This window comes from Daldinia vernicosa (assembly GCF_022497035.1).
Source record: "Daldinia vernicosa strain CBS 139.73 unplaced genomic scaffold F5Y00scaffold_28, whole genome shotgun sequence".
Classification (NCBI taxonomy): domain Eukaryota; kingdom Fungi; phylum Ascomycota; class Sordariomycetes; order Xylariales; family Hypoxylaceae; genus Daldinia; species Daldinia vernicosa.
This window is the reverse complement of record NW_025953944.1, coordinates 48,451-74,181: the sequence shown is the minus strand read 5'-3', so window position 1 is coordinate 74,181 and position 25,731 is coordinate 48,451. Positions and strand designations below refer to the sequence as shown.

Genomic DNA, 25,731 nt, shown 5'->3' with positions numbered 1-25,731 from the left:
ACCTATTCAGATAGATATCGTACATAGCTTCACCTCTGGTCATTCTTGTTACTGTTTTTCTGACAACTTACTTTTGAAGCTTCTCTGATTCGCTTATAATTGGCCCGCTGCTGTGGCTCAATTCTCAATTGGCTGAATTCATCCTTTGCCCTATCTCATAAGCTCACCTGAATCCTTGGAATTTCTGTAGGATGCAGTGTTCAGTCGCAACGAGTGAACCCCAAGCTTAGCCATCCACTTGTTGCTCGTGATTTCGCATCACGCCACGGTGTCCACCGATAGTCTTGACCGATAGTCTTGGACTGGAAATTAACTAACTTAGTACTTTAGGTATTCCGATCGTTGCTCGTGTTGCTGAGAGAAAGTGATCAACTTGCGAGGCAAGCTGGGAGGAGTACAACTCAATTGTGGTGCCAGTATCAACCCCGGCTTTTTTTCTCTGGCCACGGGGACAAAATCAAATTGATGCTGCTAGGCTAAAAAACAGTACCAAACGAAGCGAGGCATTGGATCTAGACTTGGTTTGGTTTCCTGCAGGGGTGGATCTCCATGATATCATCGCATCCGTTGCAAACGACCCTAGCCGAATCTGCAGGTGGTGCTCATATACGGCCCGGTTACCAATAAATCCAAGCTTGTCTGCGTTATTATTTGCCCGATAAACCCAGTCACCGCGAGCCGGTCGTTTTCGTAGGGGTATTGGACAGTACATTGGACAGTACCTGATCGCGCGACATCTGCAGCCCGGGGAACGGGGTCGCCCTTGTGCCTTGATGACGATTCTCCGCCGAGTCTCCAGACTATCACGTTTAACCCCACTAAAGCCCCGCGAAACTCGCCGTGGCTTTCATATTGTCTAAGTACATTAAAGCCTGGCGCTTCAGCGCCAGAGCTGAAGATGATCCCTCGTCAATCTGCGTTGCTGCATCGCATGACGATAACACTGACGATAACACAAACGATAACTATATAAAGGACAAGAAGGCCCGACAGAAAGACGATAAGGCGGAGATCCGGCATTCTGTTACATCCATCCGCATATTCTCACTGTTCGTTCTTATCCTTGTGCTGGTAAGTGGGATTTTTTCCATAGACCCACGGCTTGGTATACATAGTAGTGAGGTAAATAGATAAAAGCCTACAGGTTACCTATGTGGTGCCAACGGCCCCTATTACTTAACCTAGTACACACTACGTCGTACTACCTTCATCCTTACAACATATTATACATATCATATGAGACTCGGCCCCGCATCGAAGCATTTAGACGCAATTGGGGTTCTCTTTGCTAATTGCCCCTCCGACTTATAGGCCGCGCAACTTTTCCTCACGAACGCCAAATTTCAATACTCGCGTATCCTCACATCACCCCCTTTCGCTCGTATTCTCTCGTCTCCTCTTGCCGTTGCAGTCCAAGAACCCGTGTGCGAGTCTCCTCAACCATTTCCTACTGTCCCTCCCGTATCTCGCGCACGCACAATGGCGCTCGCACAAGAGACGAAGCGCATCACCGCGCAGTTTAACTACACAGACGAAGATGTGAACAAAGGCGTCAAAGAGTTCCTCCGGCAAATGGGTACGACTGTGTATTAATCATATTTGAGAATTTAGCTAATATAGTCGTAGACGAGGGCTTAAAGCAAGACGGCACGAGTTTGAGCCAAATACCTACATACGTCACTGGCGTTCCCAATGGCACTGAAAAGGTATGTCCGGTATCCTCAGTGTTGCTATCCATTCGCTTACATAGGAAAGGGGCTATACCTAGCTGTCGATCTAGGAGGCACAAATTTCCGAGTCTGTTCTATTCATTTGAACGGCGACACCACCTTCAACCTGACATACAGCAAAGTAGCAATCCCGAAAGAATTAATGGTCGCAAAGCAAGCTAGCGACCTATTCTCATTCTTAGCTAAGCAGATCGAGCTATTTCTCAGAACTCACCATGAAGACCATTTCGAAGCTCACGTGCGCCGGCGGCAGACAGTAAGCACCCCAGAAGGTTACCGGGACGAGCAGATATTTCGACTTGGCTTCACTTTCAGCTTCCCAGTCCAGCAGTATGGAATTAACAAGGGAACTCTTATGAGGTGGACCAAGGGTTTTGACATCCCGGATGCTGTTGGCAAAGACGTATGTGCTTTGCTCCAGCAGGAGATTGATAGGCTTCGCCTCCCTGTCAAAGTGGCTGCTCTGGTGAATGATACTGTTGGTACGCTTATGGCTCGCTCTTACACTTCTCCGGGCAAAACACCTACTCTGCTCGGCGCCATCTTCGGAACGGGAACCAATGGTGCTTACGTGGAGAAACTTTCCAATATTAAAAAGCCCGTCCCGGGCGATTACGACAAGTCAACGGGTCTGATGGTCATAAATACTGAGTGGGGCTCCTTCGATAACCAGTTGAACATATTGCCGAATACTTCGTACGACATAGAATTGGACAAGCAGAGCGTGAATCCGGGCATCCAGATGTTTGAGAAGCGGGTATCTGGCATGTTCTTGGGCGAGATCGTCCGTCTGGTAATTGTCGATATGCTCAAGAGACCCGAGATCTCGTTGTTCCGTGATGAGAACTCCAGCCACAACGATTGGAAATCCACCACCACGATAGGCCCCGAGTCCGGAGTGTTCAAACAATGGGGCCTCGACAGCTCGATAATGTCTATTGCCGCAGCTGATAACACGCCGGATTGTTCATCCATTCGTCAGGAACTCGAAAAGGAATTGCAAATATACGCTGCCTCGCTCGAAGACGCTTTGACATTCAAAGAGGTAGCATATGCTGTTGGACGTCGGGCGGCGCGGCTCTCTGCCGTCGCTATTGGTGCGATCGTCCTACAGAGTGGTGAGCTTAATAAGCCGGATGAGCCGATCGACATCGGCGTTGACGGCAGTCTCGTTGAGCATTACCCCTTCTTCCGGGACATGATCTACGAGGCGCTCGCTGTAATTGAAGGTATTGGTCCGGAGGGAGCAAAGCGGATCCGCATCGGAATCGCCAAGGACGGCAGCGGTGTCGGCGCAGCTTTGATCGCGCTTGTTGCTGCGAATATGGAAAAGAAGGGCGTTGTGGATTACTTGAATTACATCAAAAATAGTGTAGTTGAGAAGGCCATAAGCGCGATCCCGGAGGTTGGAGAGCCGACAACGATAACATGACGAACACGACTTCTAATACGAAAAAAATGGGTGTTTATATACCTACAATCATGACCTAATGCAATAAATATTATGAAAGTTATATGCTGTGTTGATAATTGCTAGGATATGCTTAAACAAGGCAATATAGCCTTATGAAGTATTCGGATGAATTTTAGCCATACAAGAGACAGGTTCCTTGCGTGATACCCCCCTATTGATGTATTATCTGCGCCTGGGCCTGTAATATGAGACTCAATAACAAATAAGTCCATCACGTATTTTACTGAATAACACCATCGATTTTTAAGGGGTTATGAACATGTATAGACGGCCTCGAGGCCTGGATTCTTATTATTTTCTTCTCTATACAGTACGACGGGCTATACAAAACCACCGCGACTCAATTCGGCTCAACTCTGCCGCGCAACATGAACAATATTTTCACCAATACCACAAATGTACTATGCATAAATTACCGGCTCCTTTGCCTTGCCTTTTCATACCTTTCCATGCTTATCTATTGCAGTCTTGCGTACGTAGACGGCAAACTTGCACTAAATATATATATATAGGTAGGTATATATAACCGTCAAACTCGTTACTCGTTTCCTCTCTTATTGATAGTGAGATCTTTCGTGTCCCTTGATAAACCCCGTGGGACCCCGGATTATCTGTTAAAGGTCGGGCCGTGAGGACAGGTAGATATCTACCTACTTGCCGAAGGCAGCAGCTGGGTACGCGCGGTCCTTCTTCTTCCGTGGAGCTGTAGAGCTACTCCGCGAACTTGCGTTACTAGCTGAGCCGCTGGCCGTAGCTCGCGAGGCGTGCATGTCTGCTGGCAAGTCGTTCCACTCCGTCTCCGGCCGCGCGTTCTGGAATGACAATCCTCCGGCACCAGGGCTGCGGTTCGGCGAGGGCCCGTTGCTCCTCGGCGGTGCTGAGAGCGTACCCGTCCCCGAAGTAGCTGCGAGAACCGGCGGCGTCGGAGCCTGCTGGCTTAGAAGATTGGCTGCTGCGGCTGTGGTACTCGGCGGAATCGTCGTTACCACTCCCGTACTACTCGATGTCGCTGCACCGTTCAACCCCAGGGCCGAGGTAACGGGGCCAATGCTGCGCCTCACGATCCAGGCACTGTCGGGTCGCAGCTTGAAGTAGTAACCGTTCACCTGGCCGTGCTTGGTAAAGCCGCGCGCCAGGTACCAGCGCAAACCATCCTCATTATCAGTCCACACGTGCGCGTACACCTCATCACAGGCGAAGGGGCTCGCGACCGCGGCTCGCACTACATCGTCTAGTAGCGCCGCAGCGAGCCCCTGCTGCCGATACGGTGAAAGCAGGACTAGAGATTGGATGTACAGCGCGTTTGGCTGGGAGGAAGGAGTCGTGGGTTGCGACGGGGATTTCCTCGAGGACGAGGACGTAAACGGGGATGGCTCGGGCCGGCAGACTAGACCCCCGATAACTTTGGGAGTGCCATTGGAGTCAGACGGGTCAGACCAGAGAACCACGCGGCTGAATGCGCCGGAAGAGAGCGGGTCGGAGAGACGCGCGTAAAAGGAATCGGGATAGTTGACGGGTAGGAGGAGAGAGGTTATGCGTCGTAGAGCAGGGACGTGTTCGGGTAGAATTGGTGAGATAGTCGCTTGAGGGTGAAGGGATGGCGGCTTTGTTAGTGGTGCAGTCGTGGGGACTGGCGACAGCGGTGATCTCGGGCCATTCTGTTCAGCTGTTGGAAAGGGGACGGCGGCTACCGACGGCGGCGGTGGAGGAGCAGGAGGTGCTGCCTGTGCCCGGGAGATGGCGGGGGGCTGAACGTATGATGGCGTCTTGGGCTGGAAGAAATTCCGGATTGAAGATTGCCCATTGGCGTTAGTGGAGGGAAGAGACATGTTTGTTCCAAGTTAAATATCCGATACTACCGTTGTCAGCTGAGAGAGAAAGAATTTGTTGCCATGGCACGAGACCATAAACATGAAAATACTTGAATTGCGGCTTACATAGGCGAGACCGCGTTAAGTGCCTTACGGGACCTCGGGCTCGCGCGGCGCATGTACATACATACCTACCTAGGTACCTAGGTACATTAGTAACCTAGGGATTACCTAACAAAAAGAGAGAGAAAAAAAAACAATGGCTTGGCGATTATCGATAACTAGCTCTCCACTGGGGACAGCTTACACTTAGTTATTTTAGATACTGCTGTAAGTTGACGCTACTGTTTCTTTGATTTACAGGTGTTTTACATGGCTTACGAGGAGGAAAAGAAAGAGTTTGTGATCCTGTCATAACTGTCATAGCATTCTAAATCTAAAAACACTCGTTTGTTTTATTTTGAACCCAATTTATTAGAGTTCCTACCCACCAACCTTAATAGGTATTATACGTTGAGGTACTCAATGTACAAATTCAGGTACTGCATGGTATTACGTAGCGCACCTTAAAAGATCCGGGACCCTTCTAAGTTCTGCCTCACTAATGCATGGGGATTCCAGTTAGTTGATTCGTTATCACGGCTAGTTCTGTACTACATTGTCAGGCTTGCGGGTCGAAAAGTCAGCCTCCGGTTAGGTACATATATAGTATTAACTATTTGGAAGGGACGTTTACCTGGATCCTTCTCCCCGTCTGCGCCTGAAAGGGATCAACGATAAAGAAAAAAGAAAAAGAGGATTCCTCAAAAATAAAGTTTAGGTACCTACCTACCTATCTACTACATAAGCAGCATCACCGGTGTTTTAACACCGACAGACAGCAATCGCAATTGAGGTCGCTCCCTGACCTGCTGAATGCTGAATTAAAACAAACGCCAAAACCTCCAAAACTTTAGGGGGTTGTATTCTGGTATTTAGAGGTGGATACCATCTACTTGAACTTTTCCCCTACTTTTAATATTTCCGATCCAAACGCCAGCATTTCCATTTATCCCTCCTCTGGAGTCTGGTTTCGCGTAATTTGTCAGCCTTTGGGATCTCCTTCATTTCTAGCCAAGTCGTCAATACATTTGATATATTTCGACGTCGGCACACGGCCGCGCTGAGTGTTCGCCATGGCCTCATTCAATACCGGCAAGGCTGGAGTTATTAAAGCTCCAGAAGGTGCCGGGAGAATGGACCAGCTTGTGAGTTGACAGTTTACTTCGTACATTTTTTATAACATCACATCTCCCAACATAACTACCTATTATTACAACCCAAGCTATACAAATGCAGCTGACCACGTCGTATTATAGGCGCATGCTATTCTTGACGATCTACTCTACAACATCGTGCACGATTTATTACTGCAGACGCATCGAGAGGAGAAGATCGCCCGCGCCTCAACCGCTGCTATTCGCGTCGAGAAGCTAGCCGCCGATACCTCAGATTCCTCCGCCCCAGACGCTCGGCCAGACGTCAAGGTCGAAACAGACGCGGCTGTTTACGACGAAGGGAAGGTATTATTGAAAGGGAACCCGCTGGCTACCACTAAGGACATTGTCTGCCCAAGATGCCACCTCCCAAGATTATTATATCCTACAGATGGCAAAGGAGCAAGGAAACCTGACCCGAGTATAATATACTGCAAGAAACACCCGTACATCGACAAGCCCGGCTACGACATCTACGGTCAAACATGGGTTGCACAAGGCCCAGGGAGGGGGAAGAAAAAGAAGGACATGGAGAAGAAGCTAGAGCAAAACTCAGACTCACAGACGCCAGTTCCAGAAGGAGGAACAGGCGGAGGTGCTGCCTCGCGGCCCCCAAATATGCTCTCATTCCCGTCGGCAACCTGCAGCAAATGCAAGCGCTGCATCCTGGTCACCCGCTTAAATAACCATATGGGTTCATGTATTGGAAATAGCGGGCGTAATGCTAGCCGTGCGGCCGCGCAGAAGATCAGCAATGGCAACAACACGAACGGAAATGCCGATGGCACTCCGCCATCTAGTCAAAAGGGTACTCCTCACCCAAGCTCCAGGGCCGGCAGTCCCCATAAGAAGAGAGACAGTGACGAGATAGAAGATGACGACGACACAGACAATGACTCGCACAAGAAGAAGAAATTGAAGCCTACGCCCGCAAATGCGGCCAACAAGAAACTGATCCTCAAGCAGAAGAACGCTTCTAGCAACAAGAAAGAAAAAGTTAAAACAAGCTCCTCACTGAGTGTAGAACAGAAGGTGGACGATGATGATGCGGAAGGATCCACCGTAGAGGTTGCCCCGAAGAAGAAGATGACGAAGGTGCCTAGTCCGGCGAAGAAGCTGAAGTTAGGAGTGTCGAAACCAATAATATCATCGCCTATGTCAAAGAGCAATGGTAAGACTTCGGCTCCCAGCGGTGGAGGAGATGATGACCGCGAGTCTGAAAGCTCAGGAACATTATCATCTCCACCTGTTGTATAGTCGAGGAATGATTTCTCGATGGGATATTAGACAAACCACGATACCCTCCATCATGAAACACCATAGACATCAATTATACAACGAGAATTCCGGGAATTTGCCTCCGCCCGGCACCTTCGCAACTTTCTTATACACTGGCCGCAGCACTGCATTCAAGGGGTTCCGGGGCTATATCGTCAGCGAGCATAGGGGCTGGGGTTAGGCAATGTGCTGCATCTGATCCAGATAGGGACATCTGGCGTGCATTATCATCATCTTCATCATCAAACTGTATCTTTAGAAGGCTTCTTTTGCACATATGTAATACGAGCCGTCTGGCGGCTAGTGCGAGGGCTTACAGTTGACTCGTACATATATACCACGAATGTTATGTGATTTGGTATCTCTGATCTCTGATCTCTGCGTCTAACCCGTGAAGCCTTTTTCAAACTCCTAAACGCCAATTTATGCATATCATACATGCCCGTGACCACAATATATTATCCTCGCGATAGATGCAACGAATATGACTATAAGTTTAGTTACTAGACGACTTCCTCATCATCAAGCACCCTCGCCCTAATAATCTTTACTTCCTCGACAGGCCTATCATCGGCACCCGTCTTGACCATACCCAAGCGCTTCAAGACGGCCAGGCCGGCCTTCACGCGGCCGAAGATGGTGTGCTTGCCGTCGAGCCAGGGGGTGGGGGCGAGGGTCAGGAAGAACTGGGAGCCGTTGGTGTCCTTGCCGGCGTTGGCCATGCTCAGGACGCCGGCGCCGGTGTGGCGCAGGTCGGGGGCGATCTCGTCCTCGAACTTGTCGCCGTAGATGGAGGCGCCGCCGCGGCCGGTGCCGGTGGGGTCGCCCGTCTGGGCCATGAAGTTGGGGATCACGCGGTGGAAGACGCAGCCGTCGTAGTAGCCGCGCTGGGCGAGGGTGCGGAAGTTGGCGCATGTGCGGGGCGCGTGGGTCGTGTAGAGCTCGAGGGTTATGGTGCCCTGGGGAGAGGATGTTAGTGGGAGAAGAGTGCAGATGTGTGTGTAGAGGTATACGTACCATGGAGGTCTCGAGGGCGACGTTGGTAGTCATCTTGGGCTAGATACCTGGTATATGAGATCACAAGCTTCAGCGTCACGTCAATTGAAGCTATTTTGAAGCTCCAAAAGATCGAGATTCTAATTTGGAGCTTTGGAGGGGCTGCACCTCGAGTATTCAATTGGCCGCTTTCTGAGTCATGCAGTTATCGGTATTTCTTAATACGGAAGGCAGTGGCAGATTCTGATGTGTAGTCGCAATTGCCTTGCGAACAAGCCACATTTTAGGTCATCCAGGTACGTAGATTTCGAACGACCTGCTACCTTATCTTCGCGTCTTTTACGAACAACACCTTTTTATGAGCTACAAGATATTTTATTTTATTTTATTTATGTCTCAAGCATAAATATATTCTCATGCTTGGGAGTTTCCTCCATTTTCCTTCAAGACACAAATTATGTGTGGTACCTAAGCCAATGCACCCAAGATCTGCGCAGTTCTTTAGGTGAAGACTCCTATGTAGATGCTACATACGTTTTCACGGCTTCTCCCATACTCTCATTCACCAGCTGCTAAAGGCTTCCGAGAAACCATTGATGCATAAAGCATTTGATATCTCACTTGACCTTTGTTAGGATACCTGCGCCAAGTTTAAAAGAGCAGAGCTAGTCTGAGGATTCAGGCTTCGTTTTATGCTGCATAAACAAAATTCATACAACAGCCTCTCCTTCGTTCTCGGTGTCATTGAACACGAACTTTCAGATCACGACTCCAGCTCATATTACTTAGCCTCTATTTGGTCTCTATACCCAATTCAACATGGCTAGTGACAATTCGACTCTTCTCGCGCCGAGCGAGATCTCGGCCGCAAACGTGACAGAGTCTTTAGCAGCCAGTCAAACTCTCACGGAGAAACTCGCCAGCCTACCAGGAATCCTCTGGGATAATAAGGATTTTTTCCTTCTCGAGGGCCGCATAATCTTTACGGCAATGGCTTGTATTTACATTGGGTCTCAAGCCTCCCTTCGTCGCCCTCCGTCTGCAAATCCTGCCAAGAAGGGTAAGAAAGGAGGTCGGAAAGATCAAGACAAGGAAGACGAGCTCGTCCAAGGCCTTCTACCTTCTGATGCCATTCTGCTCCCTATCATGGCTGGGACGGTCCTCACAGGACTCTATTACTTGATCAAGTGGCTCGACGATCCGGAGATCCTCAATAAGATATTAAGAGCATACTTCTCGATCATGTCCCTAGTCGCCATGGGGAAGCTCCTTGCTGACTCACTGAATTACATTACTGGGTTTATATTTCCTACCGTGTGGCTTGCAAAGAACGGCAAGCTGTACCATATTGACTCCTCGAAAAGGGGCCAGTGGTCTGTTGATGAGGACTCTGCTGAACAGGTATGGGACGACAAGAAGAAAAGTCCTCTTCCATATTGGTGGTCTGAGTTGGGTGTTTCCGATGCGACGAACAGTTTACTTTGGGAGATCCGTCATCTACTTACGGAAGAATGGACTATTCGTTTCTCAATCCATGCCATCACGAATCAGAAATTTGAAATCAAGTTTAATGATATTCTTGGTATTGTCCTTGCCATTCAAGCGAACATAGTATACTATATGACGCAGTCAACCTTCCTATCCAACCTCATGGGCTATTCCTTTTGTTACACCGGCATCATCTTGATGTCTCCGACCACGTTCGCCACTGGAACTGCTGTCCTTTTCGGGCTCTTCTTTTACGACATTTACATGGTTTTTTATACGTAAGTCTCTTGTGCTATATCTTTACTTATCATAATTCACTCCGCTCACATGCAAATACAGCCCTTACATGGTAACGGTCGCTACAAAGCTTGACGTTCCCATCAAACTTGTCTTCGGAGGGCCCGCTAAAGCTAGCATGCTCGGACTGGGTGACATTGTACTTCCTGGGATCTTCGTAGGGCTGTGTCTGCGCTTTGACCTCTATATGTACTACTACCGGCAACGAAAGTTTGTTGCCGTGGAGTTGAAAAGTAAGGTTGAATCCTCGGGCCAACTCACCACCAGTACGGAGAAACAACGCATGGTGGTCAAGCCGGATTACGTGAACCCACAAGGGCAATGGGGAGATTGGTTCTGGAGTACAAAACTTGGCAAATTATCAGCAGATGCCACGCCCGCATTAAAAGCTTCAGCATTCCCTAAACCGTATTTCTACTCGGCTTTACTCGGATACTTGCTCGCTATGGTAGTAACTTTGGTTATGCTGTTAGTCTACCGCCACGCACAGCCAGCATTGCTATACCTTGTCCCTGGCGTTGTTTTCGCCGCTTGGACTACGGGCCTATTCAGAGGAGAACTTCACGAGATGTGGGGATATACAGAAGACGGTAGTCTAGATACCGCAGATACAATAGTGGAAGTTAATGGGGAGGGGAATGTCATTAGCGTAGTTCAAAGCAAAAACGAGCCCAAGGATAAGAAGAATGACGATAGCAAGAGGGGCGACAAACCAAAAGATGGAGGGGATAACAGGGCTAACGATGATGCTTCCCCTGATGTGAAGTCGACCAAGCAGAACACTCCCCCCAACAAAGGGGTTGGGGACAAAGGCGAGCTTGAGGCTGGGAGGGGACATAAACTCGAGGCCAAGAAGAGTAAGGGTTATCCTGTTTTCCTTTTCTCGATTGAGGTTCCAGCACCCAGCGAAACTAGCGATTCATAGAGGTACAGATTACATTTGATATGGACGTTGTCATAGGCAATGATGCTACATAGCTACATTTGTAAAGGCCTAGCACCAAAATGACTAAATTGGCGTTTCCCAAATAGCTTTTGGCTAATCACGTCGTATCAGTATTACTTGAATGGATTGCCAAAGTTTATAAGGGGCTAGTATATCAAATTTTCCCAAAGGCCCGAATAGGAGAATAACTCAATAAGCAAACATTCATGTACGCGTAAGATAATAAGAGAACTAATTGGAAGTATGGTCTGTATGTATGGGTGTAGGTTTGGCATTTTAGTCGAAAACCAATTCCAAAGGCCCGAATAGTCTTATTTTCGTAAAACAGAGTTAGGTAAAAGGCCCGTATATAGTAACTGCTGAGGTATTTATTTTACTTCATATTTTGGGTGGAAGTTAATATGAAGCACGGGATTCAACGGTTTATCGTAGGCCTAATGCGAGGAATTGGTGTATAATATCGACTATAAACATACTGTTTTCAAAATTTACCCAAGTTAGTTTGGTATCAAAACGTTTCGAAGCTAGTTTAATATAAATTTGAGGTAGCTAGGTAGTTATTTATGCTAGAGACGAGTTCGAATACTTCATCCTACAGCGCTATAGTAAACTCAACATAAGTGGCGTTGAGAGATTGACTTTACGTACTCTGTCTGTGAGCCCGAGATTCCCCCCCGATGAGCGGCATTGGATAGTCTAAACAGTAGCGCGAGCTCACGGGTGTCCGTATGGCATGATCTTTAGCAAAACTTTCTGGCACAGACTCAAACAAGAGTCTCAGCTAATATGATAGTTAACTAGTACTCAACTTGTGGCGTATGGATCTTCCAACCTAGCACAATTCGTATCGGTAGGAAGGTTCTTAGACCCTTTCTGCCCTCCAGTGCTTTGACTTGGCCATACGATATCTGGATAACTAGTAGATGCCATACTTTTTCGCTCCAAAGTATAGAATCCTAAGTCTGAGCTTATGGGAGCTGCCCGAGCAATATATTCTGGTTAAAGGGACCCTTTCCATCCATCTGTGGAAATTTCCCATCCTTCTTATTCTTCCCACCTTTCCCCAATTCCTAAGCAATTTATCTACAATCTCGAACTACTCAGCTACTCGAAGATACTCACTTACTCAAACACGCTCAACTGTAAGTCCAAAGTTATCACCGCCTATTAGACACATCACCCAGATCACTTTTCTTTCATTACTATTCCCAAATCCACTGGCAAGCAAATATTGACAATTAGCTAGCCAATTAATTCGACTATTCTATCTGATCATATATTTCGCCTATTGAAATATATTACCCCTTTATTCAACCTACCGCAATGGCACCCAAGGGAAAGGGCAAGACCTCAACCGGCCCCCAAACCTCAACGACAACCAGCAAGGGGACTCAGACAACTCCACTGGGGCCGGTTGGGATCAAGCGTAGGCATAGCGAGACCTTTACCACACCGGAGCCGGCGCTTCGAAGACGTCGGAATGACCAAATGAGCCCACCCCCCAAGCGACGCCGTTTAGCTAGCACTCCGCCTACTTCTAGCACTCCGCCTATTTCTAGCACTCCGCCGACTTCTAGCACTCCGCCTATTTCTAGCACTCCGCCTACTTCTAACACTCCGCCTACTTCTAACACTCCGCCTATTTCTAACACTTCGTCTACTTCTGCCGAGGGGAGACCCTCCGTGGACGACTCAAAGCCACTACATCCCGAGGATGTTCATCATATGATCGACCAATACATGCAATCTATGGTCGGGGACCTAAATAACGAATATCTCGATAGGACAGCCTGGTTTTACGGCGGCATGTATAATGCTTCCTTAGTGTTCGTCGCTCAGATGGCTGCGAAAACGGAGATGGCGAACCATCGTGAGACCGACGAAGATGATGATGGGGAGCCCCTGCCCTCATATTCGGAGATTTGGGACGATTTTGAGGACGAGCTCCCTGATTGGGATTTGGATGGAGGAGCCCAAGGTGGCTCGGGAGGAGAACCATAGGGGGAGTTTACCAATAGTTGAATATGATCAACGATTATTTAGATCTGGGACGATTGGGAGGACGAGCTCCCTGATTGGGATTTGGATGGAGGAGCCCAAGGTGGCTCGGGAGGAGAACCATAGGGTGATTGGGATTTGGATGGAGGAGCCCAAGGTGGTTCGGGAGGAGAACCATAGGGTGATTGGGATTTGGATGGAGAAGCCCAAGGTAGCTCGGGGGGACAGCAAGCATAAGGGGTGTATTTGTGATTTCCTAGAATGGTGGTGATATCATTATTGTATTGGTTATTAATTAGGATTATAGGATTGGGATTTAACTATTGTTTATATATGCGTATTGTAGGTAGTAACTACCTTATTTACAATGAGTGATATTAATTATAGATTACAAAATATTTCTTCTATACAGATTACCCTACAGAATAAGTGTATACCACCTGCCACCAAAAATACCAGTAAAATAACATAGCCACTTTCTGCCTCATTAATTTTATAGAAAGTTAAATTTTAATAAATATTAAAATTTTCTTTTATATGTATGGAATCGCTTAATTAAATTTAATCGATCTATATCTTTTTTTTTAAAATGCAACCGTATTTCATTAAGTTATTATAAAAGTAATTTGTAAATAAGAAAAGTAATCTGTAAATAGTGGCATATAATCTGTATATAAAGCCGACTAATCTGTAAATAGCAACACGTATACTACATTTCTTAACCAATACACCGTATTTTATAATGGTTACTTATATCATTATAATCCTTATGATGAAACGTATTTAATAGTACCAAAATTATATAAATGCAACACGTTATAAGAAAGATATTACTAAGTAACAAATCTTAGGTAGGTAAAAACATTTAAAGCCTTATATTACGTAAAAAGCCTTGAATAGCCTTAAATAAAGGCCTTAAATTAGGGACCTAGCAGCCCTTATATAATACAGCTGTAGCGCCTGGCATACTGGGTGTTCTAAGAAAGTTACGGGGCAGAATGGGGCGATGTTATTTTACTAATATTTTTGGTGGCAGGTGGTATACATTTGTTCTATGGGGTAATCTGTATGGAAGGACTGTCATGGTAATCTGTAATTAGCATCACTCTTTACAATAAGTGCTTTAGTCATTAGTTGCTAGGGATCCATACATTAAGGGACTAGAATTGTATCTACTCTCCTATATTTCATTAGTATCGCCATAACTTTTCCAACCAATTAGATCTTTAGAATCACCTCGTAGTTGGCAACATTTTCCTTTGCCATTTTATCGTATAACGTCTATAAAAGGTGCGAATAGTATAGATGTCACGCAAAACGAGCTCTATTTAACAATATAGGTACTCATATGTCCAAATAGGCTGAAGTTTTATTACCTCGCGTTGCACCTGAACAAGGTACGTCGAGTAATAATTAACTTCACGGAAGGTAAAAACGGTGTTTATTGGGGATCCACGTCACCTAATTAGGTTATAATTGTAAGCAGCTGCTATAGTCATAAGTCACTGAAATAGCTATTGAGGCAGTCACGATCGAGGCATCTAAGGAAGGAACGAGGCCCTCCAAAGCCAATTATATAAAGAAGCAAAGTGCCATAATCCTCTTAGATTTAGCAACGCACTCTTCAACAACACACTCTTTAGCAACGCACTCTTTAGCAACGCACTTTTTAGCAACGCACTCGCAATACAAGACCAGTTCCACAAACGGAATATAAACAGGCATCCAGCGAGCGATGTGACTCGTGGACCAGTTAAGGTATGTACCTGTGCTTAATACAAATGCTCTATATCTTTAATCTAATATATTTTAGCATTTCAATAGCCTCCTCGCAATCATAATCATATACGGAAGACAACACTACCATCATCGTCGCCATAAGACAAGAACAAGGCCATTCGGGAAGATCCTAAGCTACACCCGACAGTATGAAGCATAACGGGTGCATTAAGGGACTAGAATTGTATTATATTACAATCATGGGTTACATATTGTTATCAGCATGGATGTTATGGCACGCTCGACTACAAGTCCAAAGTTATCGCCGCCTACTAGGTATATCACCCAGATCACTTTTCTCTCATTACCATTCCCAGACTTATTGGCAATATTGACAATCAATTCCTAAGCAATTTGTCTGCAATCTCGAACTGCTCAACTGCTCGAAGATACTCACTTGCTCAAACACGCTCGACTATAAGTCCAAAGTTATCGCCGCCTACTAGGTATATCACCCAAATATCCTGGAGAAACCCTAGGTAGCCCAGGAGGGAATGAAGCATAAGGGGTGTATTGGGTTCGGGGTTGGTCGCTGTTGCAACGTATACATAATACGTGATACAGCAGTTGGGGATTACATCAACAGGAGTTAAGGAGTTAAGGAGTTACAGGATATAGCAATTGGAATCACAACAAATTGGGAACTATAGCAATTGGGGATACCACCTATAGTCGTGCGAGGTCAGATGTCTAATCTTTCTATGTATTTAAGGAGGTAGCTGAACGCCTTTCTCAACTTTTGATACTTGTTTTAGGTAACTTGAATCGTTTTATCAACTCTTATGAAACCCGAATAAGATTCATATGAAATCATACTTAATCAATTTAGTTTAATATGTATATTATTTACTTGGGAAGTTGTCAAGGTGATGGATCTAGTAGTGGGTCTAGACTTAACGCTTAGGTAACCTAGTGGAAAGTCTATTCAGCGGACTCTAACGGTAAGATCGGTAGCTGCCGCCGCTATGGTAACCACCAACGCATGTGGCAAGTGTATTGTACCTGATAGGGCTGGTCTGGTAGGAACAACGAAAGTACCTCTTTCACCAATTCTAGAGCCAATTATGAATTAGGATGTTGCACGAAGGAATCGATGTGCCATGGCTGCTGCATAAGGGTTATTAAGTAGTTCATGTTCTAATTCTAAGTGAGATGAGGTAAGACAGATCCGATCGGACTTCTTTCTTCTCATATTTCATATTTCCACGTTTTCGATATAACTTGAGCTGTAAACCTGCTACCTAGCTACAATTTGAAACTCCTCACCATTCCTAACCCAACAAAATACCATGGGATCGGGTAAAGTGGAGGTCATACAATACCTTGTCGACACCCGCCAATTATGGCCTGGGGCGACTAAGACAAAAGACCTCGAGAAAGAGGTATGAGCAATTTAACATTTAACTTCGTTTTGTCTTGCGACGGGTACTTACGTCGGTCTAGGCGTCGCGCGCATTGGCCCTCCTCACCGAGGATGAGAAGAAGGCAGTGCTAAAATATTACTTCGTCGCCGATGCGAAGATGTCGCTTGCTTCGCATCTGCTCAAGCATTGGGTCGTCAGCAAATATGCTGGCGTTTCGTGGTGGGACACTAAGCTGACGCGGGACGAAAAGACTAAACCTGTCTACGTAGACCCTGCTACGGGCAAACAACCTGTCGCGTTCAACGTCAGCCATCAGGCCGGTATCGTCGCTCTCGTAGCTGTGGCCGGGTATGATGGTAAAGTCGATGTCGGGACCGATATAGTCTGCACGAGCGAGCGGCGCGTGCGCGACCATAAGGTTATCAATACGGAGGGCTGGAATAGTTTCGTCGACCTGCACTCGGATGTATTCGGTCGGTCGGAGGCGGGCTATCTGAAGGGTGATCTGTTGAGCACACAGCCAGGCCTACCTCCGCTGGCGCGCGGCGACGAAATCATCGACTTCAAGCTGCGGGCTTTCTACACGCTCTGGTGCCTGCGCGAGGCTTACGTTAAGATGACAGGCGAGGCGCTCCTGGCGCCATGGCTCAAGGACCTCGAGTTCAAGCACTTCCGGGCTCCGCACCCCAGCCAGGGGTTCGTGCAACTGCCGGACGGCGAGGTCGTCGAGAAGCAGGAGATCATTAAGGTCCACGAGATCCTGTTCCACGGGAACAAGGTCGACGATGCAAACATCTGCCTGCGCTCCCTAGGGCCCGACTACATGACCTGCTCTGCCATCCGGACCCCGGACCGCAAGGAAGACGCTCTTAGCTGGGACCTGGGACCGTACGAGTTCCTGCCGATGAACCAGATCTTGTCTGACGCGGAAGACAGGCTAGACGACTGATTGGCTGAACTGAGTCATCTTGTGCATTACGAAGATTACGAAGTTGATTTAAGGGTATGCATAGATGAAACATGTGTTCTCATATACATAGAATGCTTTTGATATGGTCCTGAAATATGAACCTTTTATAGTCACTTGACCACATCTTTTTCTATCTACCTAGTATGTACATAGAGTAGTTGCCTACCGGATCTAGATTCCGTCGAATTACCACCGACTTAGCCGCAGCCTAGGCGGCGAAGATGGTGTGCATCAACAGCCTTGCTACGGCTTCTAGAGGAGGGTTATGGTCACATCGCCCTACACCCGACTCCTGCAGGGTGACGGCAGTATGCGCCAGATGATCTTCGTTCGAGACTACCTAACCTACCTAACATGACTTTTTTTGTGGCGCCGTAGTTCGTCGTGATATTTACTAATTTAGATTTGGCCATATGGTTTGTTGTAGTATTTTGAGGCTCGAGACCAATTGTAGAGAATCCCCATAACCATATTGCCGTACCCGCTTCGGGTTGTGAGTTGGGTTAGAGTCTTTGGTGTGTGGACTTTATTCAATGATAATACTGAGAAACGCTAAGTAGCATTTTCTCTTGTTGTGCAAACCTTGGTAATGTGTAACTTTGGGAAACGAGATGACTAGGTACCTTAGGTATAGAAATTTTCATACTTTATATGCTGTTTTCCCGCGTATTTTAACCCGAAGCAATGCTCTATTTCGTGGCGTGTAAATGTAGATGCACTATTAGGTACCAATACCGTATAATTACCGTAATATACTGTGTATAATATACTGTACGTTATACGTGTCTTGATCTTTAGCGGAGCTTGTTCCATTGGTGGGGAATGTCCCCTCCCTGAGATTGGCGCCTCGTTCGAATTTCTGGATTTCTAGGATTGGAGAGAGACGGAAGCTGCACCACTCGAACAAGTCAAGCTAAAAACAACTTTGGACCTAAAAACGTCATTTTTGGTGACGAGGGGGGAAAATGCTTGTCTTTGTGAAAAGACACCGTTAATATTTTAACATTCAATCCCCTAAATTATCATTCTCAACCTACATATTAACTACAGTACCTACATACTGAATTTGAATTCCACTCTTCGATTTTAACCTTTCGCTATTGGTTTCGCTACTAATTCCTCGTCTATCATTGAACAAACATGCTGTACTAACATCTTCTTCTTTCACCGTCAAATCTTCACTGCCGACTTTCTTTAAAACGAGTTGCCTATCAGCCTATCAGCCAACAATTTCGGTACCCTTTTGGTACCGGGATTATATCATCTAACATCTAATTCAACATGTCGGATACTGGAGACAGGTAAGTAAATTTACTTATCAATTCTGCTATTCTGCTAAATATGTAGAAATACATACCTTCCAAGCCTAGATTCCTAGATTACTGACTCGCTTCGAAACTAGCCAGCATAAGCGGTCCAAGTCGGCCGCCCTCTCCCTTCTCCGACGCAAGGACAAGGATAATCGTAATGATGACGATGCCATCTCTGAAGATGGATCGCAAACCTCCGGGCTCGCTTCGCTTCCTATCACGAGCACCTCTGCCCCCGCCGTTCCTATGTCCCACCAAGCTTCCGTTAAGGGTCATAGTCAAAAGATGTCAGTTAGTCGGATTCCATCCCGCGAGCCCGCCTCTTTAAACCCGAATCGGTACAGCCTCTCCGTGGCCGACAAGGGCTCGTCGCTTGAACAATCCGTTCGTAAATTCCGTATCGTCGAGGCTTTACGGAGCGGAAACACAGCCGCGATATCCAAGGCTGTTAGGGAAACATCAGAATCCGGGCCTCGCGCGAGTACGTCTTCTATCGGCGGAGCAAATGCGGGACCTCTGGATGACACGACAGTTCTACACCTTGCCATTCAGTGCGCCGAATTCGACGTCGTAGAATACGTTCTCTCTGATGGCGCCGGATATATTGATGTGAACGCTCGGGACAAGGATGGAAATACGCCATTACATGTGGCTGCTACTCAGGGACGCGCCCCGGTAGTTCGGCTGCTGCTGGAGCAGAAGGATATCAACGATGCCGTTGCAAACAATCAGGGAAAGCTCCCTTTAGATGTAGCAAGAAATCCCGATATCTTCCAACAGCTGCAACTCGCGAGGACCTTATTCGTGCAGGATAAAGTTAAGGAAGTCCAAGAGCTCGTACAAACAGGAGCCTATGATACTCTTGGTCAGGTTCTAGAAGAACCCCGTGTCAAGACGATCCTAGACATCAATAGCATCGAGCTACCTTGTGACCCCGTGACAATTCAGGCGGGCGGGACATTGCTTCATGAGGCCGCCCGCAAGAGAGACACAAAGTTGATCCAAGCTCTTCTCCTTCACGGTGCTGACCCGTTTCAACGAGATCGCAAAGGTAAACTTCCTCAGCAGGTTACCAACGACGATATTACAAAGGCAATGCTTAAGCGATCACCTGCTGCGGTAGCTGCTCAACGTGGTATCCAGGAGAAGGCGGTACTCGGGCACGCGACTTCGCAAGGTGGTCCTGGACCAGCTGTCACAGGAGACCCTCTAACTGGACGCGAACCGCAGATGAAGGGTTACCTCAAGAAGTGGACCAATTACCGTAAAGGCTACCAGCTGCGTTGGTTCGTTCTCGAGAATGGTGTCCTGAGTTATTATAAGCACCAGGACGACGCGGAGAACGCTTGTCGTGGAGCCATTAGTATGCGCATCGCCAAGTTATATATGAGCCCCGAGGAGAAGACGAAGTTCGAGATCATCGGGAAGTCATCAGTAAAGTATACGCTAAAGGCTAACCACGAAGTCGAAGCTAAACGATGGTTCTGGGCCCTGAACAATGCGATTCAGTGGATGAAGGACCAAGCAAAGCAGGAAGAACGACAGAAGGCACAAGGTGCTGAAATGTTGCGGCAGGCTCGAGACAGCCTTTACAAACCGGCGGAACCTTCTATTGGTGATTCTCATAGCGAAGTGGCAAGCACAGGCGAACCTAGGAGTAGTGTACAGTTATCCCGCCTTTCTTCAATAGGGAAGGGAGTTGGCTCGCGGGCTGGAATATCTCACGCTAGTACCACGGGCAGCGTAGATGACGAATTCGTCGACGCTGGTAGCCCCGAGAATAAAGGACAAAGTAACGGAGCGCCAACAACCCCCGGCGAGGTCGATGACGACGACGACGACGAATACGTAGATCAGTCAAGCCGCGGTGAAGCTCCTACAGCGACTAAGGACGCTTTCAACATCACTGCACAGTCAGCAAGGCTCCAACTAGACACACTAGCATCCGTGAGCGCGGCGTTACAAGCGGAAGCAAATCGGAACCCATCACTATCACTTGCGGATCCTAAAGCAGCGCAAGCGCTTGCGACGTACGACGCGGCCATCCGAAGTCTAAAGGGTCTTATGGGGGACCTTCTTAGAATATCGAAGGATCGCGACGCGCATTGGCAATATCGTTTAGAGCAGGAAATTGAGATGCGGCAAATGTGGGAAGAGAGTATGGCTAAGGTAGCCGCAGAACAGGAAGTCCTAGAAGCAAGAGTTAGCGAAGCCGAAACGAAGCGAAAGTTAGCTAAACGGGCACTTCGCGAAGTGATAGGAAGCACCGGCGAATCTAGGCCAATTACCAGAGATAGTTTCAACGCTGTGAATACTGAGGTGTCCGGTGCCAACGAGGATGAGATACCGGCACCATTACACTCGCCATCGTTGAAGAGCATAGGGCGCAAATCAACCTTGCACTCCCATGCCATCGAGCTCTCCAGCGACTCGGAATCCGAGCAGGACGAATTCTTCGATGCGGTAGATGCAGGGGAAGTCGATGTAGAACCGATGCCGCCGTCTGACGTTGTACCGTCCGCTGGTTCCGGACAGGACGTGGTAATATCAGGGATAGACGTCAGCAGTGCATTTAAAGGTTATGAGAATGGCTTTAGGACGAGACTAAAATTAGATGAAGACAACCGACCAAAGATTGGTCTATGGGTAAGCCCACCAACTCTGTCAAGTTAAATACTCTTGTGCTAATTTCTTTCAGGGCATCTTGAAATCTATGATCGGTAAGGATATGACGAAGATGACGCTGCCGGTATCGTTCAACGAGCCAACCTCTCTGCTATATCGAACTGGTGAAGATATGGAGTACGCAGACCTATTAGATATGGCAGCAGATCGATCAGATTCGATCGAACGCATGCTTTACGTCGCTGCCTTCGCGTCGAGCGAATTCGCGTCGACTATTGGTCGTGTCGCGAAGCCATTCAACCCGCTTTTAGGCGAGACGTTTGAGTACGCGAGACCTGATAGAGGTTACCGCTTCTTTATCGAGCAAGTTAGCCACCACCCACCCATCGGCGCCGCGTACGCGGAATCTGCAAAGTGGACTTACTGGGGCGAGGCCAAAGTCGACTCTCGATTCTTGGGCAAATCGTTCGATATCTATCATCTTGGTACCTGGTTTCTGAGATTACGTCCTACTGCTGGCGGCAAAGAGGATTTCTTCACGTGGAAGAAGCCCAAATCGCAGGTAGTCGGCATCATTACTGGTAACCCAGTCGTAGATAACTATGGTCTCGTGGAAATCAAGAACTGGACGACGGGAGAGACGTGCTTGCTAGATTTCAAGCAGCGAGGTTGGAAGGCATCCAGCGCTTACCAGCTTTCCGGAAAGATTTTGGACGCCGACGGCCGGCCGCGTATGAGCTTGGGTGGCCGTTGGAATTCTAAGCTTTACGCTCGCCTTACGCCCGGCTTTGAGGCTACCGTCGAAGAGCCAAAGGACACACGAGGAAGCATCGGCGATCCCAGCCGAGCTTTCATAGTGTGGGAAGCCAATCCTCGGCCTGAAGGTATCCCGTTCAATCTCACGCCATTTGTGCTCACTTTCAACCATATAGACGACAATCTCAAGCAATGGATTGCCCCCACCGACTCCAGGTACCGTCCGGACCAGAGAGCGATGGAAGACGGCGAATATGATTTCGCGGCGTCCGAAAAGAACCGGCTCGAAGAGGCGCAGCGAGCTAGGCGGAAGGCGAGGCAACAACACGGCGAGGAATTCACGCCTGCGTGGTTTGAGAAGACGACATGTGAAATCACGGGGGTAGAGTACTGGAAATTTACTGGAAAGTACTGGACGCAACGAGAGAAGTTCGGTAATGGGGATGCTCACGCGTGGGATGGTTTAGAGCCGATCTACTCGTCTGAAGAGCAGGAGTAATGAATCTTGGCTAGTAGGTAGTGGCGCGGCTGTACATGATATTACAAGAGGCACATGCGCGAGGCTTGTCAGACGAGTATGAATGAATGAAATGAGGCATTGCTACTTTGACGATTATAAAAATGACTGACTGTCAAGTGAATGAGCTAATATTTAATTTGTTTAGTAAGTTCGTTATTATAAACTCAGAGGCAACTGGGTCTTCTGTATAGTGATAGATACTACCTAGCTAGTATAACTTTTAATTGAGAGAATACTAGAATCGTAGTATTTCGCGACTATGTATATACGCATGGGTCTTCACAGAGAGAGTTGTCATATTTCTGTGCTATAAGTTGTTGCCTGTTATTATGTATTGTACTTGCCGGTACAGGGTGAAGGCTGCTGGTCTATTACCGCATATAGAACCACGTACATACCTACCTACCTACCTTACCTTGGTAACCCAAGGACTTTTTACATGTGTAAGGAAATCGATCGGCCGGCACTTGGAACATTTAGGTACCTGTTTTGGGACAGCGAGGTCCATTTCTTGGCGCCGGCTGCGGGCCGTAGGTCTGTCCACTCTTGGATCCGAGCCTCGGTAAAAAAAAAATAAAAGTTCGAGCTATGGGATTTCGTAAGCAGACGCTTTGAGACAATTGGCTCAATTCATTAACGCTTTAGCCTCGATCCTTGGGATCCTTGTCGGCTAGTGTACGGGATTTCGCATGGGAAAGCGAAGTCTCGCAAACAAATAGGAGAAGGGTCGATTAGATGGGATGGGATGGGATATTTTGAAGGCCTTTTCTTGTCTTGTTCTTCTTACTTGTTATTCTTTGTAATTTCAATTAACTACCTCCTGACTAACTAAAGCACCTAACGTACTTGAGCTAATTGTGGATATTTGCAACATACCAACAACAACAACCAACATTAGTTGGCATAACATCATCATCATCACCACCCATCGCGGTCTTTTGTGCAACGTCAAACCCCCCCCTGGGTCTACCTACATCGGGGATCCAAATCGTTGTCAGATCCATCCTGCTGCAAGCCACAGGAACGGGAAGGAGACGCGGAAGAAGAGAGATAGGTAGTAATAGTAATAGGTAGTAAAGTATCCGACGAGATGGGCGAATTCCCAACGCTGGTCCGGCCGCCGCCGCTCGACACGTCCAAGGCGCCTATCGAGAACGCGCTTGAGCTAACTGAGCTGAGCATCATCGGACCTGTGAGTATTTGCTTTTTTTTCTTTTTTCTTTCTCTTGATTTTTATACCTAGGTAGCTATTGGTTGGTTACAAGCCGACTGACTGCATGGTTATCTGTTGGTTACCTATATACCTATGTGTACCTATCTATTTATGTACGTGAGGAACGCCGCTGACTCGTGCTGTTACTATGTAGGACCTCTTTACCAATACGCGCGAGCTGTGGCATCCGCCCGGCGCGCGGGGGATATACGGAGGCGCTGTTATTGCGCAGACGCTTGCTGTATGTACATCCATTTCTTTTATTACTTACTCCCTTGCCCCCATCTCTTATGAGTTGGTTGGTTGGTTGTTTGCTTGTTTGTTTATTCTGGTCTGTTTGCCAGATGTCTCACCCCCGTCGTCCTTCCGAGCGGAAGGGTTGCTTGGGTCGGCATCCGGTCGGTTTTTGTCTCTCGTCCCGGTGTTGGTGCTCCCAACGACCGTAATAACCCTACCTCACTATATTCTTTCTCTCTCCCTTCCTACACCTGCTTCTTCCTTTGAATCTCACCCGCATATGCAAAGACGGGATAAGGCGGGCCGGAGTACGATGAGTTGCGATCCCGACGGAGAGTTTCCGCTTGCATTATTCGGATTCCGTCGTGTCCCTCAACCCAATCCAAGAACAACCACCCATCCACCCGCCTGCATCATGCAATCTGTCAGCTGACTGTGATGAAACAACCCACCGACTGACATGATCCCCCCCCACGGCTTTGTAGGCTGCCCAACGCACCGTCCCGCCAAACTTCGTGGTGCACTCGTACCACTGCTTCTTCGTGCTAGCAGGCGACTCCAGTGTGCCCATCCTGTACCATGTCGAGCGTGTGCGCGAGGGCCGGTCCTTTTGCACCCGTACCGTGCAAGCCCGCCAGCGCGGCCATGCCATCTTCACCGTCACGTGCTCATTCGTGCGCGAGGGCAGCGGTGGCGAAGAGTCCGTCTCGCACGCCGTGCCCGTTCCCGCCGAGGCGCTCGCCCAGACCCCTCCGGACGACTACCAGGACCCGCCGTTCCTGCGCCGGGCCGGCGACGATCCGTTCCAGAGCTTCCGGTGCAAAGCCCCCGGGGACGGCGACGAGTCGAGCTCGCCCACGGCTAAGCGCGTGTGGCAGTGGGTTCGCGCGCGCGGCAAGATCAGCGAGAAGGGCGGTCTCAGGGCGCACCTGAGCGCGCTGGCGTACGTCAGCGACTCGTACTTCATCGGCACCGTCAGCCGCATCCACCGGCTGTGGAGGTACCCGGTGCGGCCGGAGGACATGGGGAAGCTGGAGCCGGAGGTGCGGAAGCACATGGAGCAGCTGAACGAGTGGGAGGGGTACGGGACGCTAGAGAGCACGGCGAAGCGGCCCGAGGTGGGCATGATGGTGTCGCTGGACCACTCCATCTACTTCCACAACCCGAGCAAGGTGCGCGCCGACGAGTGGATGTTCGTCGAGATGGAGAGTCCCTGGGCGGGAGACGGCAGGGGCGTGGTTATGCAGAAGATTTACAGCCGCGACGGGACGCTGCTTGCTACCGCGTTTCAGGAGGTGAGTTGTTTTTTCTTTCCCCGTTTTACCTTTTCGGTAGTAGCCGTTCCGCGGTGGTTGGTTGTCCCCGGCTAACGAGCATTTTGCGATCTTCAGGGCGTCGTAAGATTGAAGCAGAAGAAGAGGGATCAGAGCCAGGAGAAGGCGAAGCTATAGGAGGCCGCGGCTGGCCTTGCCACGGAAGAGGAGGAGAGGTAATAGAAAGGGACATGGTGAAGTGCGTATGCTTGCTTGCTGGTTAGAATGGAGTTTTGTAAGTTGGATGGGATTTATAGACTTGTTATTAATAGCCGTCGGGGGAATCGAAGACGTGATTCGGGGAGGAGGCTGCATATTACAACGGCATATGCGGAGGTTTTACCTACAGCAAGTGGATGCGAGTTTTTAG

The 25,731-nt window shown here is 48.2% G+C and overlaps 9 protein-coding genes across 9 annotated transcripts; 7 read left to right on the top strand and 2 right to left on the bottom strand.

Annotated features, from left to right (window-relative positions):
* Positions 1–1,479: 1,479 nt before the first annotated feature.
* Positions 1,480–3,162, top strand: F5Y00DRAFT_253519 (putative glucokinase; the record flags this gene model as incomplete). The annotated part of the gene is made up of 3 exons (XM_048010059.1): positions 1,480–1,576; positions 1,627–1,706; positions 1,756–3,162. The coding sequence occupies 3 exons, from the start codon at positions 1,480–1,482 to the stop codon at positions 3,160–3,162; spliced, it is 1,584 nt and encodes a 527-aa protein (XP_047864073.1).
* Positions 3,163–3,440: 278 nt separating this feature from the next.
* F5Y00DRAFT_239181 (acyl-CoA N-acyltransferase) lies at positions 3,441–5,284 on the bottom strand. The gene has a single exon (XM_048008046.1). The coding sequence runs from the start codon at positions 5,031–5,033 to the stop codon at positions 3,855–3,857; it is 1,179 nt and encodes a 392-aa protein (XP_047864072.1). The 5' UTR covers positions 5,034–5,284; the 3' UTR covers positions 3,441–3,854.
* Positions 5,285–5,866: 582 nt separating this feature from the next.
* F5Y00DRAFT_92960 (uncharacterized protein) lies at positions 5,867–7,902 on the top strand. The gene is made up of 2 exons (XM_048014346.1): positions 5,867–6,262; positions 6,374–7,902. Exons 1-2 carry the CDS (start codon positions 6,191–6,193, stop codon positions 7,526–7,528), a joined length of 1,227 nt encoding a protein of 408 aa, XP_047864071.1. The 5' UTR covers positions 5,867–6,190; the 3' UTR covers positions 7,529–7,902.
* On the bottom strand, positions 7,791–8,695 carry F5Y00DRAFT_92945 (peptidyl-prolyl cis-trans isomerase-like 1). Its single transcript, XM_048014345.1, has 2 exons — positions 8,567–8,695; positions 7,791–8,508 (listed from the first exon to the last, which is right to left on the bottom strand). The coding sequence occupies exons 1-2, from the start codon at positions 8,597–8,599 to the stop codon at positions 8,053–8,055; spliced, it is 489 nt and encodes a 162-aa protein (XP_047864070.1). The 5' UTR covers positions 8,600–8,695; the 3' UTR covers positions 7,791–8,052.
* A 669-nt stretch (positions 8,696–9,364) lies between these two features.
* F5Y00DRAFT_262772 (signal peptide peptidase-domain-containing protein) lies at positions 9,365–11,255 on the top strand (the record flags this gene model as incomplete). The annotated part of the gene is made up of 2 exons (XM_048011437.1): positions 9,365–10,311; positions 10,373–11,255. The coding sequence occupies 2 exons, from the start codon at positions 9,365–9,367 to the stop codon at positions 11,253–11,255; spliced, it is 1,830 nt and encodes a 609-aa protein (XP_047864069.1).
* A 1,344-nt stretch (positions 11,256–12,599) lies between these two features.
* F5Y00DRAFT_262771 (uncharacterized protein) lies at positions 12,600–13,277 on the top strand (the record flags this gene model as incomplete). Its single annotated transcript, XM_048011436.1, has 1 exon — positions 12,600–13,277. One exon carries the CDS (start codon positions 12,600–12,602, stop codon positions 13,275–13,277), a length of 678 nt encoding a protein of 225 aa, XP_047864068.1.
* A 2,785-nt stretch (positions 13,278–16,062) lies between these two features.
* Positions 16,063–18,052, top strand: F5Y00DRAFT_239177 (4'-phosphopantetheinyl transferase). The gene is made up of 2 exons (XM_048008045.1): positions 16,063–16,435; positions 16,497–18,052. The coding sequence occupies exons 1-2, from the start codon at positions 16,343–16,345 to the stop codon at positions 17,364–17,366; spliced, it is 963 nt and encodes a 320-aa protein (XP_047864067.1). The 5' UTR covers positions 16,063–16,342; the 3' UTR covers positions 17,367–18,052.
* Positions 18,053–18,262: 210 nt separating this feature from the next.
* F5Y00DRAFT_239175 (oxysterol-binding protein) lies at positions 18,263–22,807 on the top strand. Its single transcript, XM_048008044.1, has 3 exons — positions 18,263–18,688; positions 18,790–21,343; positions 21,396–22,807. Exons 1-3 carry the CDS (start codon positions 18,669–18,671, stop codon positions 22,575–22,577), a joined length of 3,756 nt encoding a protein of 1,251 aa, XP_047864066.1. The 5' UTR covers positions 18,263–18,668; the 3' UTR covers positions 22,578–22,807.
* A 483-nt stretch (positions 22,808–23,290) lies between these two features.
* On the top strand, positions 23,291–25,731 carry F5Y00DRAFT_239171 (Thioesterase/thiol ester dehydrase-isomerase). Its single transcript, XM_048008043.1, has 5 exons — positions 23,291–23,790; positions 23,966–24,052; positions 24,534–25,343; positions 25,440–25,569; positions 25,705–25,731. The coding sequence occupies exons 1-4, from the start codon at positions 23,689–23,691 to the stop codon at positions 25,497–25,499; spliced, it is 1,059 nt and encodes a 352-aa protein (XP_047864065.1). The 5' UTR covers positions 23,291–23,688; the 3' UTR covers positions 25,500–25,569; positions 25,705–25,731.